At 36.7% G+C, this 22,771-nt stretch overlaps 1 protein-coding gene across 6 annotated transcripts in view; it reads right to left on the bottom strand.

Annotated features, from left to right (window-relative positions):
• Nucleotides 1-22,771, bottom strand: part of DMD (dystrophin) — a 1,292,219-nt gene that overhangs the window by 878,146 nt on the left and 391,302 nt on the right. For all 6 annotated transcript variants that reach the window (XM_074604145.1, XM_074604126.1, XM_074604154.1 and 3 more), the window contains exons 5-7: nucleotides 20,412-20,504; nucleotides 15,634-15,806; nucleotides 3,811-3,929 (exon numbers count right to left, since the gene is read on the bottom strand). In XM_074604145.1, the coding sequence (XP_074460246.1) occupies nucleotides 3,811-3,929; nucleotides 15,634-15,806; nucleotides 20,412-20,504 (385 nt within the window). The remainder of the gene's footprint in view (nucleotides 1-3,810; nucleotides 3,930-15,633; nucleotides 15,807-20,411; nucleotides 20,505-22,771) is intronic.

Raw genomic sequence — 22,771 nt, 5'->3', positions numbered from 1 at the left:
GCACCAGGACATGGTTGGCCGGTTGGCCCTTTTGGCTGCAGGGCACGCTGTTGACTCATATTCAACCTGCCATCAATCCAAACCCTCAGATCTCTTTCCACAGGTCTGTTCTCCAGCCTCGTCCCCCAGTTTATACATATAACCAGGATTATGCTGTCCCAGAGGCAGAATCCAGCACTTGATCTTTTTAAGGCCTCTTACCCTTGAGGGAGTTCACAGCTCTTAGTTTAGTACCATCAGCAAACTAACTTAATGTACGTTCAACTCCTGCGTCCAGAATAGAGCTGAATCTTCCACTGCTTCTTCATGACAGAAGAGAGGAAGGAAACCTATCCCTTATGTTTTTCTGCACACCTTTTCAACATCGTGGAAAAAAAAAAACAAAAACCAAAAACAGACCACAACAAAACAAAGAACGCAGAGCTAACATATTGAAAATTTTTGCTGTGGAATGGGGTTGCTTTCTCACCTCTTCTGTCTGAGCAAGAAAGGGAAAAAGTGGGAATAAAGCTCCTACCACATATCTTATTCTTGCAGACAAGCTTGTTTGCTTTTTTTCACCCAATATTGTAAACATTCTGATTCAGAATAGGTCAGCAGAATTTATTCTATGCTGGAATTTATATCAAAACACAGTAATCTTCAGACAACATCTGATTAATCAAAACCTTAGCTAATTTTCTTTAGAGGAAAGCTATAAACAGGAAGACATACAGCTTGCTATTTTTAAGATGAAGTTAGTAAGGTTACTTAATCTGTGAAGACATTATCAAGCTCCCTAGACAAGATACAAAGTCAATTTATCAAAATGGGAACAAGACAATTTTGTCAAACTACTTTAGGACTTGTGTATAAAATAAGAATTTCTTAAGAAGATGCAAGGACAGAGAAGCAGCTTTTTACAGGAGATGCCTGCTGTTTTCATCTGTGTTTTAAGATGCATGCATCATCAGTATAAATACAATTGTCTAGGATAGGTTTTAAGTTGACTTGCTTAAAAAGTAAGCAAAGCACCTGCTTTAAGATGTACTGCTGATGTAAAAAAAGCATTCCTACTAATCAATACAAATGAGGAAAATAGCAAGAACCACCATCTCTGCATGAATCAAAATACAGAAGTTTTAAACTTACAAAACACAACTTTTACAAGAAATACTTAAACATAGTCCATATCTTAACTAACACAACCCAGCTTTTACAGGAAATACTTAAACCTGGTCCATACCTTAACCACTTTGGTGATTGAAATGGAGATCAAATTCTGAAACATTGTTTTAAAAGCTGCTCATGCGAGACAGTTAAAGTATCAACAACCTCAGAAACAAACTGACTACTTCTCATGGGGCAGACCTGAAATATCACCAACCTCAGAAACAAACAAACTTCATAAATAACCTTGAAAACCAATCTTTGCCGGAATAAAAACATTTACTTTTCAAAATGTAATTGCTAAGATGGATTCCCTAGTCATCTCTTTCAAGTTTATCAATCAGTAACTTCAGTATACAAAAAATCCCCAAACAAACCCTTTCTTTTTTGACTACCGTTTAAGGTTGCAGAAGACTACGGCCTTATTAAATAGTGTCTTCCTTTCTATAGAATATTTTCAAAATATTGAGACAGCAAATATTTAATCAACAAAACCAAATTTTAAGTGTCCACAAATTATATGTGCTGTTTTGACAAATATTAAGTTACATTAAAATAATGTTTCATCAGCAAATGCGTACTCCCTTTTTCTAATATAGTAGCACTTTTCAGTTTTTAAGTTAACAGCCAGAGAATAGAGTGTTGTTACACAATATGCTCTTAAGAGATATTTGAGTCTCTAATTAGGAGATGTGATAAATATACAAAGTGAAATTGCAGAAGTAGTATGCTGGAACATTCAAACAAGATTCCTCACTTACATAATAGTAACTCTACTTTTCAGACTAGGAAAAGATTTATCATCATGAACCAAATTGTTATAGTTTCACAAATTCATACCTTTTCATATATGTATAGAATTTACTCTGCCTTTGGAAAAGTTGGCAGGTTTTTTTATTTGTAGAGGAAAAAAAAAGAAGTGGCGAGCACCACAATTTACAACCCTGAATAGCAAATAATTACAGCAGACATTTGGAAACCCAACAATATTTGATTTTTGTAGCTGTTGGCTAAACAACTGCAAGAATCTTTGTCAAAAGCAGAATAAAATGTCTAATCAAAAGTGACTTTTGCATACAGAAAATAATTCATCATTATTCATTGATTTATTTTAAGAAGAAAGTTCAACCCATTATAGCAAAGATTGTGACTGTATCTATTCAGTTGTGCAACCAACTTTTTAACTCCAATCTCATTCAGAGTTCACAAGCTGGATCTCAACGCTTTAGCACACAGTAAGCCTGTTCCTCCTCCAGCGGTTCATACGAATTCAGTTCTAGAGATGAAAGATAGTCTACTAGGAAGCAATGCTGTACTGGTTTTACTGTGTGTTTCAGCCACAAGTTCAACTACAGATAATCCATGAATTGCTGGTACAGGGGAACTACTGGACTGCACACAAGGCGGACGCTCAGGAGGAACTCAGAAAGCTTTCACCTATGAGGTGGCAAGTCCCTGTCATCTTTGACTCTCAAATCTTTTTTGCTGCTCCAAATGTGAAAACTGCTTGAGATGCTCCTCGTTTAATTCTACACAGGCCAAAATATTACAATCTTGAATTAAACCATCTCCTCTAACAGTTTTTCACTCTACAAAGCAGTAAAATTACAGAGTAGAGGGCTTTATGATGTTCAACTACAGGATAAGCAGACCGCTTTTTCATAAATTTCTCCTAGGCAAATATAAGGTTATTAGTTCATTCTTGAGACGTGCCTGACTATATTTAAACATTAATGTTGTATTTTAGATGTTATATTTTAGGCTCAGTTTTACATTTTGATAAATTCTGGTTCTTCCCATCAGAAACTCAACATGAGTTGAGCCACTGAGAACGGCAAAAACATATAGAAAATTGCATTTATTAGTGGCTTAATAGGAAAATGCATGACAATATAGCATATGGATCATGGTGTGGAAAAAGACAGTGTGTGTATGTATATACAAAGGCATACATAAAAAGGAAATACAACAGCTGTTCAACATCGCCTTGTAGTAAAGAATGTTTTAAAAATGTTCTCTGAGTGCAAATTACATCGTCTCTCAACAATGCAGAAAGTAGGGCAGAGAACATACAGAAATGGAGAACATTAAAAAGATCATGAGAAAAAACACGGAACCTTTCAAACACGACTGCATAGGGAAGCAGAACAGATAGAGTTAAGGTAAGATAGGCAAGTCTATTACATATAAGACTAAATGTTAGTGATACAAGTCATGTCATGACAAAATTTCAATATACAGAAGATGTATAAGTCTTATTTTAAAGATAAGAGAATCTAGAGTTTGAATATACATTTTGGATATGTATTAAAAGGTAATTTGAACTCATGATCTTTTCAGAAGATATAAAAGCTGCAGATGCTCTAAAACTTTGAAACAGAAATCAGCTGCTTATTGAAATACCTTTAAATCAGAGCACACACACTAAAACTCCGGCCCCAAAGCTGGAAAAAAAATGCTTTAAAGTATGTACATGCAGGCAGTTCTTTCAGTTTCTTTCAAAAGAGCACAAAGTTAACATGAAAACATAAATAAACAAAGTATTTTGCTTCAGTTCATGATTTATCTTGCAAAATGTTACATTCTTGTGCAAAGAAGTCAAATTAATTTACAATCAAAATTGGTTTTCTGCTTAGAGAAAAGAATATAATTTCTACTAACCTTCAGGATCAAGGAGTTTCTCTATGCCCAGGTGTTGCCGGGCTATGTTGAATGCGTGGTCTAACCGTTGTACAGGTGACTGCTGAGAAACGACAGCATTCCAATCAAATAGGTCTGGTCTAAAGCAAAAATAAGCAGAACAGTAAGTTCCTTCTTTTTAGCATTAGATTTAATTACATATTTCCACGGCTACCCATCAGAATCAGCTACTATTTTTTATTTTCTTAATGAAATAAATTGTTAAATCAGCGCTATAACTAATGAAGCTTGGTTTCTGATGGGTTTGCATCCTATACTCATCCATGTCCATCACCATCACATTAACCACATTTCTTATTTTTCACCAAGTCCCAACAACCTATAACTTCACTCCCCCAAATCCCCTGTTTTTACTCATAGCGCTCTGCTCTTGTCACCACGGGCTCGCTCCCCTCCTCTAGTCCCAAAGAGTGCCTGGGTGAGAAGGATCATGTGCCGTGACCGTGCACACTGGGACTGGCTCATGGCAGGCCAAGCAGGACAGATAACTGCTGAGGTCATTTTGCAGCCTTCTGCCTCTCCAGCCACCAGTTTTTCCACTTCACTTCACTTCCTGTTTCTATGAATGTAATTGCTTCTGAGATTCCCAGCTCGCTGTTATATGTGATTGAAACTGGTCAACAGGTTCAAAAATTCATGACCTGGGAATGTACACAGCATAGCTGCCCATGCCACTTTTACCAAAACCTTTAGAAAGATACACACTTTTCAGATGAGCACAAAACTGTAGTCCGAACACGTGTTTTAGCTGCTAGGAGCAAAAGCACTGGAGTACAATTTAAATGCTCTTGCAAGAAAAGACAGAACAACTGAAACTGAATTATAGCTCAGATACACAATCTGAGCCCTTGTATTATCAGTTGCACTATTTGCAATATAAATAATGTTAATACACTGTGATCTTTGGCATTTCATCTGAGAGTTATCCATTAGGAGATCAGAATTTGCTATCAGGCACTCTGGAAAAAATGTTTAATCAGGTATTCTGTAATGAATGTGCATACAATATGCAGAAAAACAACTACACTACTTGTGACTTTGATACAGTGCTCTAAATCAGAAAACATTTAAACGTATAATTTTTCCTACAGATAAATCAAGTAGGTTACTTACACAAATTAAAATGTTGCAAATAGTTATGACAGATTTACTTACTTTTTTATTAATTTAAATAGTTCATTTTAAACAGACTCCCATAGTTATAATAGATGGCAAAAATGGTCACTACATCATACTCTAATAACTTCAAGAGACCAAAGGAAATGTGTCATTTATGTAATAGTAATTTCCCAGTTATGCACCTTTGCTGTCAAATTTTTTTTCTGAGTGGAGTGATTTACATAGTAACAATTAAATTATGCTGAAGTATTTTGCTTCTCTATGCAGAGGTTCTCACATATTAATTAAAAAGAGAGGTTTCTCCTTCCCGCATGCAAAACAACTTCAAAATATTAAATTTGGCTGGGAGCAGGATGGGGAAGGGAGAGGAAACTTAAAAGGCGATAATCTCTGTTTCTGGTCATGGATGCATGAAGTCTGTGAACTCATAGACTGATTTGTGTACTAAACTACAGGCATTTTCAAAATACAGATTATGTCTGCACAATTTTCTTCATCCTCATTGTACTGGGTATGACTGGGATGGAGTTAATGTTCTTCCTAGCAGTCCATACAATGCTGTGTTTTGGATTTGTCATTAAAACAGTGCTAATAACAAACCAATTGTTTGTCTATTTCTGAGCCGTGCTTACACAGGATCAAGACCTTCTTTTTTCCCCACCTCTGACTCCCCCAAGCAAGTAGGCTGGCGGTGGGCAAGAAGCTGGAAGGGGAGACAGCCAGGACAGGTGACCCAAACTGGCCAAAGGAGTACTCCATACTATGTAACTTGCTCAGCAATAAATAGTGGGGTAAAGGAAGAGGGGGCTGTGCGATTTTGTCTTCCAAGGCGGCTGCTGCCTGGAGACTGGCTGGGCATCAATCTGCTCATTGGAGCTGCTGAGTTACTGCCTCTGCATCACTTGTTTTTCTATTCTGCTTTCCTACATTTATTAACCGCCTTCTATTTTGACTCACGCTTTTTCTTGCTTTTGCTTTTCTGTTCTCTTCCCTGTCCCAGGGAAGCAGGGGCAGACGCAAGCAAGTGGCTGTGTGGGTGCTCAGCTGCTTACTGGGGTCAACTCACCACACTCCTACACCTTACTCTACAGGCATACGGATATTCTTCAATTCTTTATTCTCTACAAATTTAACACTTTTTGGCTGGCATATGGCATAGGATGTGTAAGCTCATGTATTAAATTTAGCAAAAAGAGAACACTGTAGTAACCACAAAGCTATCCATTATGACTTTCTTAAAACGCTCTGCAAGGATGTGTTGCACAAATACTACAGAGACTAGGGTATAAAAAGATTATTCAGTGACAAAATCTTTTAGGGCAAGGAAAGAAAAGAACGATATCCAAGGGACTACCTCCCCCCCCAAAACGTTTTTGCAGGGATTTGGTTTGAAGTTCTAATCACACTTGTGCTGCTCAGAGTAACACATTATCTTCACACAATCACGACTCATTTGGTGATATAAGAGTTTATATACAGGAACATGCTTTCTTCCAACCACTCAGGACTCCACTGGGGAAAAACAGTAACATTTAGAATTATTCATTAAGGAATGACACAATATTGTCTTATTCCTCTTGAAAAACCTCTGACATCATTAAGAATATCTTAGATGTTCAACTTCATCTAACTTCTCAACTGCATAACCCAGGAGGATATTTTTCAGTTAACGTGTCCAGATAGGCCAAGACTATTACCATCTTCTTTATAGGCAGGATTCTCAATATAAGACACTGAGAGAATGAGTGGGTTTTTTGTTTGTTTTGTTTGTTTTTTTTGTTGTTGTTTTTTTTTAAAAACCAAACAAACAAAAAAACAATGAAACATCCAAGCACTCAAACGCAAGGGTTTCAATAACAAAGTTTCAGACAACATCATGTTGTAGAACGCCTTGGTTGAATCTGCATGCCTGCTAGCTCTGCTGCATATGTGTGTGCCTGTGTAGAGCATATACAGCATGTCTCTTCTTACTACAGATGGCAAAAATTTGAACCCTCTGAGTTATAAAAGAGAGTAAGTAAGCTTCAGTAAGTCCCTGACAGGTTTCTTATGAATTATTTTAGTATTGTACATAAAGAAGACAGCACAGATTCCAATCCAACTTAAAAATATAAAGCCGCCTTCCGCAACTCAGCTTTGGCAAGCATCAACTTAATTTAAAAAAAAAAAAAAAAAAAAGAGTAAAAATTCAAAAAGCTCTCCCTATTCCAACAGCAATTTAACTTTCCAGATTTTCCATTTGTTGAAAGGATACTTGAGTATACACATTTCAGTAGCACCATCACTGGAATACCAGTGTCATAATGTCAGCTTGAAGCGTCAGCTTCTCAGTGCAGTGTTTCACTGGGTATATTTACGCAGCAAAACTGACAAGTATGAATGCAGGAGATATTACAGCCTAGAAGATTAAGAATTGTGCTATACGGCAAATAGCTTTTAAAAATCCCTGAAACAAGACCAAAAGGGAATTTCAAATAACAACTATTATTAGCTTTCTAGTTTTAAGAGTTTTAAATGCAGGGTTGAGCAGGTATGAAACAGTACAGCAAAGAAATAAAATGGAATACTGATTCTCCACCTTCATTTGCTCTCTCTGTATTTTTCAAATAGTACAAAGGGAGAGAAAATTTGTTCTCACGTCTGCAGTTTGGTTCATGTCTGACAGGGAGTAAAGCCAAGCAGACATAACTAGCAGTCTTCACTCCTCTCCCTGAACACATACAAGCATATGCATATTCAAAGAAGTTAGAATTAACTAGAAGATGTTGAACTCCATCTAGCCACTCACTGATCAGCTAAAGCACTGATTTTGTATTAGTTTAAGACAAGATCATAGAGAGACAACATTGAAAAGATTGACGGTTTCAATGGAGTTTTGTATTGTAAAATCAAAATTTATATCAAACACAAGGTAATTTTTGTAGGTGCAGTTCTTTCCTGTAACTAGCAGAAAGAAAAAAAAAAAAAAAGAAAGGGGAAAACAAACCAAAGGTTTTCAAAATGTATTTGCCAGAAAATACTTTGTCATAAAGTATAAAAAGGACTTCCCCCCCGCCCCATCACATAATTTACGGTGGAAATAGATCAGCCAGGGTAAGAAAATTGAATCTAGAGTATACTAAAGCCAAACAAATCCAGACATATCTCTATGCAGAAATTAAAGTCATGGATAAGACAAACCACAGTCACTACAAAAAGCAACAGGTTACCATTTGAGTTAAAGCAAGCAACAAAACAAAAAGAGGCAGCAGACAGCTATGTCCAGTAACTCCATCTCACCACAGTGCTCTATTCCTAGGTGCAGCCCCTATCAGCAATACAGTTTCAAGACACACCTTCAAAGTTTACTCCTATTTTTCCTGAGAGACTACCTGCTGAATCTTTGTCAAAAAATGAAAAGCTAATTTTCATGATTGCAGATATAGATATTATGACTAAATAACCCCCACAAGACTTTAAAAGCAGTAAAGAAAATAAATAAAGAGAATTTCTGAGGGTCGGTTTCTTTACTTACTAAAGAACATGTTTATTCATCCAAATTTTTTTTTCCATATGAACCTGCAGTTAATTCATCTAAGATGTGAAACCTGAAGATGCAATGAATTTTGCAAAGGTGTAGAGTCAAGAAAAGTGAGAGAAACAAATCATACACTCCAGAGGGAGATTTCTATAGGAAGGAAGTAAAACATTTTGAAGATACTTTAACATCGCGGGATGTATTATTTTCTTTTCTGAAGTGACTTATTTCTAAAGTATTACAAGCCTTTAAAACAGCAACATTTATAACTTTCGTAACTCTTGGAAAAAAATCATTATACAAAGGTAATTATGAACATAGTGAAGAAACAGGATGCACGTTTTAATAGGCCATTTTCTTAAGCTGTATAATGCTATTAGAATTGGGCTGTGATAAAATAATTTAGCAAAAGAGCAACTTACAGACCTAACCCACAAAAACTTCCCATCAGTGGATGTAGAAGGGACCCATGTTTAGATCATGAAAGTTACCATCTCCTTTTCAAGAGAAAAGTTGTGGTTTTGTTGTTCTAGCTTTATGCAAGAAAATCCTGTATATGTCTTTGACACTCTCACAGTTAAAACAAACCAGGAGCCAGTAACTAGAACCTAAGTGTCTTGTTACAATGAAAGCATTTTCATACCTCTTTGTACCATGGCTTTTACTTCTACTTTTCCATCAACTTACAGAAGACAAACTTTTTCTTCCCCTACCCAGGACCTCTTTTTACTGCCATTTTCCTTCTCCTCTCCCCACTCTGCCATCCTGAAGCAGAAACAGCTGCAGTGAAGTGCTCATTTCTAAGGCAGTCACCTGGCCTAAGTTCAAGCATTTAAAAGAAGCAAGGAGGAAGCTAACGAATGCCACTTGTTCCCACTTCAAAATCCTGATTAAAGGTCCAGGAAGAGGGGAAAAAAAAAAAAGCCTCAACAAAGTTAGAGGAAAGAGGCAAAGTCCTCTGTGATACCCATCTGGAGGAAAAAGATTACAAGAAGTAAACAGGGAAAGCTCTCTGTGATCTGGAGCCTGAAGTAGGAAGAGTTTCAACTGTAGCAGGACTGGCCTCTCTTCCTGAGCAAAATATTTTAGTTTCCTTATATTCCTAGGGTGATGGTGCCACTCCACAGCTGCTGCCTTGTTTATTCATTTCAATGCAGAACATACCATTCAAGGAATCATGTCTCTAGTTCATCATTACATTCTGAAGATTCGCACTTTGGGCTCACTGATGTGCCCTTGTAGCTTTGCCAAGTAGCCTGTGCTCCACTGCTCCTCGCACTCCGTATTTAAAGCAATTGCTAAAGAACCTAAGTGTCCATAGAGAGATGGGGATTATACAAAGGGGAATATCTACTCAAAGTAGCTTCTTTGTAAGATGACAGAAGAAGGGCATTAGAAATATCTGATCAAAACAGAACAGCCATTAGCAAGGGAATGGTGGGTTAAAAGACTGTGAGAGATAAAGTTTCCCACTGAGAGTACTGCTCTCGCAGTGTATTAAGTCTACATAGTTAGCGTTTCATGCTAGTCTCTTACTTTCTTTTAACCTCTTCAAGGAGGTGCTGAGAATTTTCATTCAGATACAAATTACACACTACTGTCTGAACCTCTTCAGAAAAAAATGCCACCTACCCGTCACTGAAAATACTGTATAAAAGAAATGGGAATATCACCACTTAAAAGACAGATTGGTTTGGTTTTGGTTTATTATTTAAGACATGCAGTTATTTCATTATTATCAACCATCAAAGTAAAAGGAACCATATTAGATTTTTTTGGATATTCATGTAAAGCTACTCTCCTCTCCTTAATAATAACATTTAAACTTTCCATGTCTCAGGAGTTTAAGGAATTTCTGAGTTGGAGTCTCTTGCTTATGCACATACTTTGTTGTGGGAATTCAACAAGGCCACCTTAACTTTTTTTCCCTCCATTCTTGAGCTTTTTCCACCTGAACCATGAGCAAATATGATTTAGTACTACCTAGGATGTTTTTGGAGGACAGATACCTAAAATGTAACAGTGGTATAAACAGAAGGAAGACCAAAGTATAACAACTTTCCAATGTGTTTATTCCTTGACAATGAGGACCTCGACTATGACCAATATAATGATATTTTCTATAATGCAGTGTTTGTCCTCAAATGTTTCACACAATCAGTCACCGTGGACAGTTGATGGTGAAACAACGTAAATATTACTTAGCAATCAGATTGAATTATATACTTAGAAAAGCACATGAACATGATGTAAGAGAGGCTGAGGTGTCAGGTTTTTTTTTCTTTTAAAAGACCAGATGGACACATGCATTATATTGTTAGTAGCAACTCCAGAGTATGTTAATATCAAAACCAAGAAGAGATGTAAGCCTATCTCCCATCTTCATCTACTCACTTGACTTCCTCCTGCTATTCTTCTCCTGTGAACACGAGATAGTATATACTGTTATTTATTTTAAAGTTTGTATGTATTTCCTTCAAAATTATTTGCCATCAGCTGCTGTGAAATACAAAAAGCTAAGTTCACAAAAAAGTTAATTTCATTTCAATTTTCACAGTAAAACAGCAAGACTAAAAAATTTCCCACTTACTGTATATATTTCTAAAAGTAGAATATTAATTACATCTATTTCTAGTAAGTTAAAATTAAAAATTTCAGGGCTCAGCCAATATTTCAGATAAGGCAATATAGAGACTGCAGTGTAATTTTGATCCAGTTATAAAAAAAAAGCTTGAATTATTTTTAAAAGAAAATCCAATTGTAAAAGTACTGGTGTGGTTTAGGAGTAACCACAGCATGTAGTAATTGATCTTAATAGCTGACTACTTTATGCCAAAACCCATTCTTAACATTATATCATAAAAGTATTATGAAGCACTCTTTTTAAAAGCAAATGATGTAGGACTGAGTTTAGAAAAGAAAATTTAATGTTTGCATATTGTGAGAGACTGATTCCCATAGATGTCAAAAATGCTCCCAGGAAATCTTCTCTCACTTTCAGGGAGCCTATACACCATGGAAAAATTTGACTAGCATCATTCTTTCAGTGTTAGAGAGATTTTTGTTTGTTTTATTGGGGGTGTTTTTGGTAGCAGACAGTCTGGGAATAGTGCTAAAGTTTTCAAAAAATACACACACCAGGCACCAGGTCCACCATATGAGTTCACTACCATACCAGATTTTCAAACTATGGCTACCCTTTTTTCTGACTAATTCTGCTTCCTTTCCTGAGAACATCTAAATGTAACAAAGACTGTGCACACAAATTACAGCCTGAAGGTCAACATGATTAACCTCCGAAATCTACCTAAAGGAACTGCAAAACTCAAAGACTTCAGTGCCAAAAGGAGAAGCTACTATTTGCAGTAGAGACTATTTTTGACAATTAAAACATGGAAGTCTTTTAAGTTTCATGAATGATTAACATATGTTTTAAACCTTTAAAAATGAAATTTTCCACCAATGTATTTTATATATGTCCTAGGTTATTTCCTAAGCAACCATAAAGACAAGTGTGACTGCAAGAAATCATGGTTTTCTTTAAAAGCCAATTTCAATACAAAAATTGCTAGGAGAAAGAGAGGTACTGAAAGGTATTGTAGAAAGGGCTGATAATGAATGAGGAAAAAAGATAATGGAAAAAGTGAATTAATGCAATACAGAGAAATAAACTCAGAGGAAGACAGGAAAAAGAAGAGAACATCTGGAGCAAACTTTATGGAGAACAAGGAAATAGATGAGAGAGTAGAACAGGAGAACTGGAGAAAAAGAAAACCAAACAGGGAAAACAGAGGAGCTAAATTCAAAAGTGTTAGTCTTCAGAGGGCTTGCCATTCTATGTATGAAAACCAAAAAATATTAATAAAACACAGGATGTGTGAGACACCATGTTTCTCTGAGATTTCATGTAAACCAGTGTTGATCAACTTTTATCAAGTGTATATTCAAACTGTCTACTGTAGGCACAAAGCCAAGACACTCTGACACCTAACAAGTAGTTACCTGCATTTTAGAGTAACTAAATTAGGCCTCAGTGTTTCTATAGAAGGCTTTTTATTCTTTTAGGATAAAACGAGGTGTTCCTGAACACTCAGAGTGTCTTAGTGTACCTATTTTATTGATTGCATCTTGAATCTTGAAGGGCAATTCAGTGCTCCCGCATACTGAGCATGTAGTACAAAGTCATCGAAAACCAATATAGAGGACACACTAAGCACAGAGGTTCATCTTAAAAATCACTGATTCAGGGCTTCAGAGAACATTAGGTCTTCCTCTAAGATTTTTGCAGAATAACTTAGTGATTAAAGTCCAGAAGAAGACAACTGGTGTGTCTTGGAGTCTTGCAGATTTGCCTCAGGGAATGTGAACGTACACCTATTGTTTCCCAGATGAGTGCGCTAACTACTGGACACGATACAAGACCTCCACGGAGTAATCATTTTTCACTTCTATTGAAGATAGGTTCCCTGTGCAAAAAGCTATGCAAGATTTATGGCAGCAGACATAAGAAGAGTAAAAGCAAGTTTAAGTTTTCCAGCCCTATTTTAGAAAACCTGAGCAAAATGCATAAATTGTAGTGAGCAGGAAACGAATATTCACAACTGGTGAACTTTGCACTGAACTGAACACAGCAGTACATAAAGCATGACATACTCACTCTTAGAGATTTGTCTAGACAATCTCAATGTGGCTTAGGCAGGCAACTGCCTTCCCCAACCAGGGACTGATCCTGAATAAGAGCCTCTGTTCAGACTTCTGAAGCTCTTCTTACAGAGAGGGACAAAAAGGCATTTCTGACTACTGATTTGAGACAATGGATTATATTAAATGGTCCTGCACAGCACTCAATCTGAATTTCGGAGGATCAGCTACCCTAATCAGGAAAAAGTCAGTCTGATATTGTGTCTAGGTGTCAACATGTGCCACCACTTTGGCCTTCTGCTGCACTGATTTGCTGAAAAGTAAATCAAGGTAGTTACAATGCCATAGATTACTACTGGTTTTAGCCTTTGAGTCTACAGTACTAATAAGTTATCCAATATAATTTCAGCATAACTCTTTTTTTTTGCCATTTTTGATATGAAGTATTTTCGCTTTGAGATGTATCGATTTTTTCTTCCCCACCTGTATTCAATACAACAGAGGCAGGACTGTACCACCAAAAGTAGTGGGAATCACTCAGTCCTTTTTGTATCACAGAGTTCCTGTGTGACTTAAGTAACCTGCTGTTTGAGTTAAAAAAAGCATTTTCCCACTTAATAAGGCTGTGTACAGACAATGTTTTAGGAAGAGAAAAAGGTATTAATGCCCACAGAATTTATATGTAAGCTCCCACACTGTAACAGAGCTTCCATGAAGGTAAGTGATGCAGACAAAAGAGCATCCCACACAAAGGTTTTTTATATATATATATATATTTATATATATATTTTAATCATCTACATCCTTAGAGACAGATTCATTGATTTCTACAGAATAATTACATTCTTATATTCAGGTCCATCAGAATGAAACCACTTACGAAATGAGAGACAGAGCAAATTAAAATGAGAAATTATCAGTAAGTTTAGGGAGTGTTTGAAAAAAAACCCACCAAACCACATTTTAATGAACCACCAGTGAATAAAGTAGTTGTCAAAAGCTACTAACGTAGTCACTATATTTTAGCTCTTTTCTGATTTAGCTCCCTCTACGCACTTGTCCTAATACCTGCATAAACACTTGCACCAACACCAAGAAGGTGTGAGCGTCTCAGCGGCAGAGTAACAGCAGGATGGTGAGAAAGCCAGTTGTTAACATTATACATACCGAATGCAGGTGACAGACAGACATGAAGACCTTTTAGAGTGCAATAAATTCTTCCTTAAGATAATGCCTCATTCCTAACATTGCACGCAAAGAACACTTGTAATTCAAAGTTCCTGGACCTTAGTTCAGTCAGATCTGCTCAAGGATCTCACGTATACGCAGGATGAAAAAATGGACTCACAGCAAGAGATGCCTTCTGTGCCTGGGACGGTGGTGAAAGGCATAGCCACGGTAAATGCCTGTCAGTGTTAAGTCTTCAGACTACAACAGCAGTAGACTTAATCAAACAGTTTCATTCAGAAACAGTTACATAAACCAGTGAAAATTTTGGAAAGAAATATCTGCAGCTCTTCGCTGCTTAATATGCAAGGCATATATCGTCTCAGACTATGCTTTTAGAAGTATTTTGCCTTATTTTAAGCCTTTAATGCAACTGAAAAAAAAAAAAAGGCCTGACTTGTACTAGTATCTTGTAAATCCCCGCTTTCTCTTACTAAACACAACATACACATTTAGCTGTTTAAAAACTCAGCTCTCGCTGATAATTTGGAGCAGCCTGCAACCTTGCAGGACAGCCCCCTTTAGCAGAGAGGTATAGAAGTAGGAGAAGAGAGATCATGAGACTTAACACATTGGAAAAGTAAGAACTGCTTTAAAACCAGTAGTGGCAAGAACTACTGTCTTTAAGACAAATTGGCTTGCATGTCCTCCTTAAGCCAAGTACACAGAACCAACAGAGAACTCTGAATCTCTAGAGTTTTACACATCACAGACTAGAACAAGACAACTTCTGAGAGAGGGTGAAAACTCAAATCAGCTGGGGGAACAAGATGAAAAGTTTTGAAAACAAAGGCTACCTTCTCCAGCTGTGTCTTTTCAAGGCAAATCCATACTTTCAATCCAGCAACTGTCAGAGGCTTTCAACGAACACTACATTTTCCCCTTCTAAGTCTCCACAGGAAAATCTCCTTCTCCCTCTAGGACAGCCTCAAAGGCTCAGTTTTTGATCTATTCCTTGCTCTTCTCAAAAGTTTCCAAGCCTGTACTCCCTGAGACTATCTACTTGGTATATACAATGAAATTCCAGAAAAGGATTTGAAGTAAGCATATTCGGTTGCACTGTGAAAAGCTCAGACCCTCTCCCTCGACAAGAGGATTCAGCCCAACACTAAACACAGCACCCAGGTCAAAGCTAACAGGCAGCCATTAAAAGAATGCTGAAAAAACCCACGCAGGAAGCAGCTAAAACCTCCACATAATACGTACACCATCCTCATACACCCCCTGATACAACCATCTGTTACAAGCTCACTGAAATAATGAAAAGTTAGTTTTCCTACCTGTGACTGTGAAGGAGTGCGTTGAAAGCCAATCCATCAGACCAGCTAGTGGTGAAATTGATAACATTGATCTGTGGGTAATTACGAGTCAATTGGCGGACCCAGCTCAGCAGAATCTTTTCACTGTTTGTCTGCTGCAGTCCAGCCATGATGTTTTTCATTACATCTTTGACCTGCAATAAGAGCCAGAATTTCAACAACCATTGAACTTTTTTTTTTTTTTTTAATGACACAAAAAACTTCAGATGCCTAGGTTCAAGCCTTAAAGAAAAAACTGCTAAGTAATTACAGAACATACTTGGTGTCACAGGGTAATGATATCAGTCAACTCTGAATGCTTAAAGACAACTGATACTGACTTGTTGGTCACCATTGCTGATGCATTCAGTACATTCATCCCTGTGCCACATGAAGCTTTCCATGCATGAAGAAAGATGGCACATTCATTTGCACCACTTATAGGAACAAAATTCATTCAAACTAAGTATTTCTCCTTGTAGTTTTCTTTGCTTTGGAATTATATCCTTAGGCAATATGATACCTTACAGAAAAAGTTGATAAAATGATGAAAAGCATTCTTCTTTCATTGAGAGAGTTGAAATAAGTACCAAGGCAAAATAAATGTGCTCGGTGCACAGTTGATAACGTGTCTGACTTAAATGTGCAAACTATATTTGCATACATGCACTTGGATGAAAAGTGAATTTCAATGCATGCATTAGAAGTATTGTACAGGTTTCATTTTATTTTTTTTTTATTATTAGTTCATATTCCTCTTTCATTAGAGAAACCACACCAACCTACAGTTATTATTTTACAAAAAGCCATTAATTCTGAGGGCTTCTAAAAATATTAGTCTGGAGTTTGACATAATGGAGTTGATTATATATTTCTTAATAAATTCTTTACTAGTGAAAATGCACCAAAACCTTCTATTAAGAAGTCTTTAATTTATTTTCTTGTAAAGTAATCCCTTTTAAATCACTGCTTTCTCCATGTATCTTGTAAAGATTAGTAGCCCTTTTAAAATACTCCCTAAGATATAATTTAACTGTAAGTTGCTTATTGTTGATTATTTGCTTATGAAGTATATAATTTCTTTATAATTCTCCACTTGAATTCCTCTGCAGCCAGCATCAGTCGAAGAACAACATTCAGCGCAGAAGCTATTTTATGAAAAAGGATGGACCACTTTGAAACTGTGAAAACTATAAGATAACATGCAGAAACTGTAATCTCAAAGAATAATCAACAAAAAACAATTAATTACTATGATACTGGAGAAAAAAAAAACAAACAGAGACCATTTCATTGTTCAGTCTAGTAAGTTGCTTGCTAGTTTCACAGTAATTAATTCAACCATTTGAATAAATGAAGATATGAATTACTAAATGCAAGAAGCCAAGAGATTTGCTTCCTGTATTTCCAGGCAGAAACCCTTCACTGCTATCAAAATATAACATTTTGTTTTTCATGAGTCCAGGTGCTAATAAGAAGTTTCAAGATTAGCATCTCTTGCACCATTTCTTGCATATGAAAGACTAGAAAATCTTGATATTATGGTAATGGACAATTGTTCAAGCCAGGATTTCATGGTCATTTTGTATTTTTATCATGTGCTTGTATTTACAAATGAAGATTTATCTGAATATTATAAGCAAACTAAAACATTTGAAAAATACAACACTCATTCTTATAAAAGGAGAGCTGAATGAATGCTGAAACACAAGATTTAGAAATATAAAAGTTCATAACATGCAGAAAAAATTGTGTTTCAGTTGACATTAACATAAGAGAAAGGAGCAGTAAGTATGAGCAGAGGAAATTAGGCAAAAACAGAGGAAATTAGACAAAAACAAAAAAACAATGGGCCATCAGTAAGGCAATTATTCAGAAGAGTCCAGGGGATAGTTTTCATTTAAGGAGATGAAAGCCAAAAACTTAGCATTTATTTCTACTTTTGAATAAACAAATACAAAATAGTTTCAAACTCATCTTGTTGGTTTTAATGCACTGAAAATGGACAAAGATTTTCTCTCATTTTCCTGCATTTCTCCGCAGCGAAGACTGTTAAATTTATGGGTTTTTTTTGTTGTCTCCTAGGGAATGGCAGACATTTAAAATAACAAAGTAAAAGGGTCTGATCTCATCCTGAAGGCTGAGGTCACTTCCTATTCAGTGAGAAATGGTAGGAAACTCCGCTTCTACAACTGCCATCCCTCCCACCCCAGCCGCCAGCTTGGCAGCACCACGCAGCACTGTGCCACACACGCCACGCCACGCCACGCCATCCCACGCCTCTGTGGGCGCTGCCCCACGCCGCCCACAGGAGACGGCTGAGCCCTGAAGCAAGATCAGGGTCTGAGCGGAAAAGTGCTGTCTGACACTGAGGTTGGAAGAAAGTTTTTGAAGGCTTCTCAGTTAAGATGTACTCTTCGGAAAGAGTAGTATATAGAGATGTGTTCACATCAGCCTAAAGAGCTTTTGGGTGGTAAGCCCCCTCAGCATCCATTCCCATTCAAAAACTACAGCCATTTCAGAGTGTCTAGTAGGCTCTGGCTCTTGCTGCCAGATGATGAGGTGACCTCTGATACTCATTTCTTTGTTACTTCTGCTTTCCAATGCAGTACATTCTGGCAGGAAACAAAGCTTTAAGGTGTAGGAAACTCCAACTTCCAGAGAACAGAAATACTTGCTCTTCCTGGGGGATGGACCTACGCTACTGTAGTAAGAAAAGATTCCATTTTGAATAGAAGGGGCAAAGGGCAACACAGGCACCACCCCAGATAACTTCTGAAACGTTAAACCGCCAAACGGAGAGCTAGGAACGGAATGGGAGCACTGCTATTCTTGTCACCACACCAAGCGTCCAAAAGCAGCGTGCCCAGGCCTGGCCCACGGTAGCAGCAGACCTCTGATCTCCCTGCTGTAGGACCACGTCCCAGGGTCTGCGTTCGAGTAACTGTGTGTAAGGAGCACCATCTCAGGTTTGCACATCCGTTTCACCTAAGCCCAACACTCAGGTGCATCACGTTTTATAAGACTGGCCCTTGGCTTCAGGATGCCAGCCCCAAGGAGAGAGAGAGGGAAAAAGGAGGAAATCTAAAAAAGTTATTCCGAAAGCAAGGTGTTTTCATTTTTCTCAATCCAAACAGGGACCTTACAGCTCCCTGACAAAATGACTTAGTATTTTTTACTAGCTATATTTCATGTATTCTGACTGCATAGATTATTTTTTTATAGCTAGAAACCACTGAACTCTTTCAAAGCACATTTTAAAGAACTCCTTTAAGAACATGTTCGTAGATGTTCAAGACACCTATCAAAGTAAAGGCTGTTCTTTGCTCATTGATTCAAGGTGGATTGACAGAACTGTTTGTATTTCATTTACACCATTATAATTCAAAATAAAATAAAACGGTAATCCCAATTAAAATACCAGTTCTGCAACAAGTGCACATCAGGCCTGATGCTTTTAATGTGTCTCCCAATGAGGCTGACTGTTGAAATGCACTTTGCTCTGAAATATTTACCTTATGTATATGCCTATTATTTTGCTTTTTTTCTGAAGAAAATCATGATTTTGGCTGTGACTCTTAACAAAGATTTTTGTTAGGGTTTTTCTTCATTATTGACGTGAAAGTAGTTTTGCTTTTAAAAAAAAACACAAAACAACTTACACACTGCAACATAGAATGTTTTTTCTACTTAAACAGTCTTTGTCAGATGTAACACGTCAGAAATTAATTGTTTTCTTTTGTTTTTGCTTAAATCTTAATGCAGCAGTGAGGCTGGGATCACAGAACTGTGAGAAAGAGGGCAGCAGCTTCAAGGAAATAGGAACTCTGGTAGATTCAGTACCATAAAGAGCTTTGGCAGCAGGTGCTCAACTCAGAACAATGGTTCAATTTCAGTGATACTTTTAATAATAATCTGAAAAACAGGCTAGATAAGAAAGGACACAATCACCACAGGGGATACGGAAAGCCACAAGATTTCTACTGAACAGAAATGAGAGTGGCAAGAATGAGTCAAATCTTGTCTGCTGCAATGCCTCTACCACTGCTTCTCCTCAATGGGGCTGCTGATATCCACTCAGACTGGAACTGCCTCATTATTCCTTTCTTGCACATTTCTTCTACCATTTTTTTTTTTTTAACATTTTACACTAAGAGACTGACATTTTTGTAAGAGACAGTTTTGTTGTAATATATAAGTACAGTTCTGCCCTAATGTGGTCCTGGCTGCAGGATGCGAAACTGGAAACAGATTATTGACTGTTCATCTGCAACAAAATAATTCTTGGCAGGATGGGTCAGCAGCGAATAGCAACAAATGTGATTATTTCATTAAAATATAAAAGTCACTCTTTCTAAGACACTAAAAAGAAAAGTGACTGAAAGCTATGTTATCCATTTTTCTTACAATAACTGTATTATATATTCTCTTGCAACATTTGACTGTGCAATTAGAGTCAAAAGAGTTGCTTCACATAGTCTAAAACCTTATTAGGTTTTATTAGTCTAAATAGGTTATAGATTAGTCTAAATAGGTTATAATAGGTTATATTAGTCTTAATAGGTTTTATTAGTCTAAAACCTATTATTAGGTTTCTTAATATCCTAGATAATATGTAAACAGACTGCCACAAAACTTGCTGATTTAGGACATTGTTTCCAATGTCTATGTGTACTTTGTAGGTTGTGGCTGAATAATAATGGAAAAAAGGTCAGTGGAATAAAGGTATTTCATGGCAAGTAAACAGCGGTGCCACTCACCTGCCAGTTTAGGATTATATTCCAGATCAAACCAAGGGTCAGTTTATGATTTCCATCCACAATGTCTGAGCTCCCAATATTTACCAAATCAACCTATTAAAGAAACAACAACAAAAAATTATACGATTAATAGCAAGCATAAGATGTTGGTAATATTTTCATATATTTGGTGTTAAACTTTCTTTGTGGTGAGGGAGAGGGAGGGATGGCCTAGGGCAAATCTCTCATTTGGTTTCTGTTGTTTAGTAAACATCCAACTCATGTTTTCTAAATGGCACAATTAATGAGCTGGCAAAACCCAAGCAGTGATCTAGTTCCAATTATTCCAGTAATAGCATGTTACGAAAATACACAATCAAAAGTAATAGTTAATAATAACTCAAAAACCTTTTATGTTAAGCCTCTACAATTACAAATCACAAAACTGATGGGTGACACAGAAAAACTCCTGTATTATGCTCCATACTACCTCACATAACAGTTTGCTGAAAGCTACACACACATCTAGGCACTCTAAGAACCTACAAACCCAAGATATTATTCTATGCATTTAGATTAAAAAAGAACTCATTTTTCTTATTTAAATTCTGCACTGTATAAGGCAAGGCAGGATGTGTTCTAGAGTCCAGAGAAATCAGTGATTGTGATCTATTTAAGTCTTTTCCGCTTTATTTTGTCCAGTAATGTTGTTTTCCATAATTATACTATGCATTTGGATTTATGCATTTGCATTTATCACCCTGGAATATTCTTTCCTGCACGTGCAAAATGATCCTTCACCCTCCCCCACTTTTTATGCTATCTAAATAAGAAAGCCCAATTTGGGCTTTTCTGCATGGAAACTATGACTCTAAAATTTGCATCCTCATTGTTTCATAGATGCTGTTTTTCATGGTAAGAACTGATACTTATATGGTAAAGTACCCCATTCCTTCACAAAGTACTGTCTGCTTATCTCTAATGAACTTCTGAAGCTATTTGAAGTTACATCTGTAAAATGACTAGAGGTTATGCACACTCAGAACAAGCCGCCTCTTTTTTTTTTTTTTTTTGTTGCACTGCATCTACGTATAGGTCATTTTTACTAATTACATACGAACTAGATATTTTGTGAAGAACGCTAAAACTCTCTAAGAACTATTTTCTTTAAGAATTCACCATTTTTGTACTAAAAACATACGAGACTGGCAATTCATTCTAAGCAACAGTGTCTTGGAACATTTCCCAAGTGGAACTTGGGACTTTATATCCTAAATTTCAAAGGGAGTCCATGTAGCAAGTGACCCACTACAAAGCTTATTAGGGTATCACTTACATGTTCTACAGGCCAATCCTCCATCTGTTTTTGGAAATGGAAGCCTGAATATAGAGTCTACACCTATTTTACCGAAACAGAGGAACACTTCCCAGTTCGCCTCAGCGTTGCCTGAGACTATACTGGGGCAACCCTTTGCCCCAACACTATCACCTTTCCATAGGACAAAAAATGAATCTGTAAAATGGTTTCATTGGAAGCAGCAGCATTTTTCAATCTGTTACCACCCAGATGACTGCAGAACCTCAGAGCAAGGATGGCACATACCAGCAGAAAAAATCTGGATTGGTCACAGGCTTTAAATAGCTTTAGAACCATTGGTTTTGCATACCTGAAGTCCCACAGAAATCCCTCCTGAGATGATTTTGAAGGTTGAGGAAACTATTTCAGAGCCAAATCTTTTCGCTTTATGCTAGTTTGATATAGTATATATAAACACTAAACTAATTTTTATATTGTATATCGCTTATAAGGTTCTCATTACATGAATATGATGGCCACTGGATGATCACTTCACATTCTAAAAGAACATTTTTTCTTCTATATTCTTCAATTGTAATACTCTCTGTTTTCTTTCTATATTTGAAAAGGACTATTGTTGTGCTCTGGAAACTGAATGAACAACACATTAATGGATTTAGCTGATATGTAGTAATAAATACTTTAAAAAGCATTTACTAAGAAAATTGGTAACCATATTCCTGGTATGCAGTGAAAACTTTCTTGTATTCTGTGAAATAATGTATTGCTGATTTTTTCAACAATGTCAAATATTGAAGATTCTGAAGAATTAGAAGCTTTGCCTTCATTTTATTCACATGGCATTCCATTTAAAAAAATAAAAATCAAGCTGGAGGTCTTTATGCCAGTCTTATAAAGTCACTTTCATTTATGCACAAATCATCAGATGGATAAGCATTACCTTAGATTTATAAAATCGATAACTTTATTCAGCAGCTGAACTCAAGCATGTTTAGTGACCTACAGCAGCTATCAAGAAATCCAATATGATATGCAGCACAGCATACAGTATCACTGCTCCATC

The sequence above is a fragment of the Larus michahellis genome, chromosome 1 (assembly GCF_964199755.1).
Source record: "Larus michahellis chromosome 1, bLarMic1.1, whole genome shotgun sequence".
In the NCBI taxonomy this organism is placed as follows: domain Eukaryota; kingdom Metazoa; phylum Chordata; class Aves; order Charadriiformes; family Laridae; genus Larus; species Larus michahellis.
Note: the sequence above shows the minus strand (reverse complement) of the source record. Positions and strands in the feature narration are given on the sequence as shown.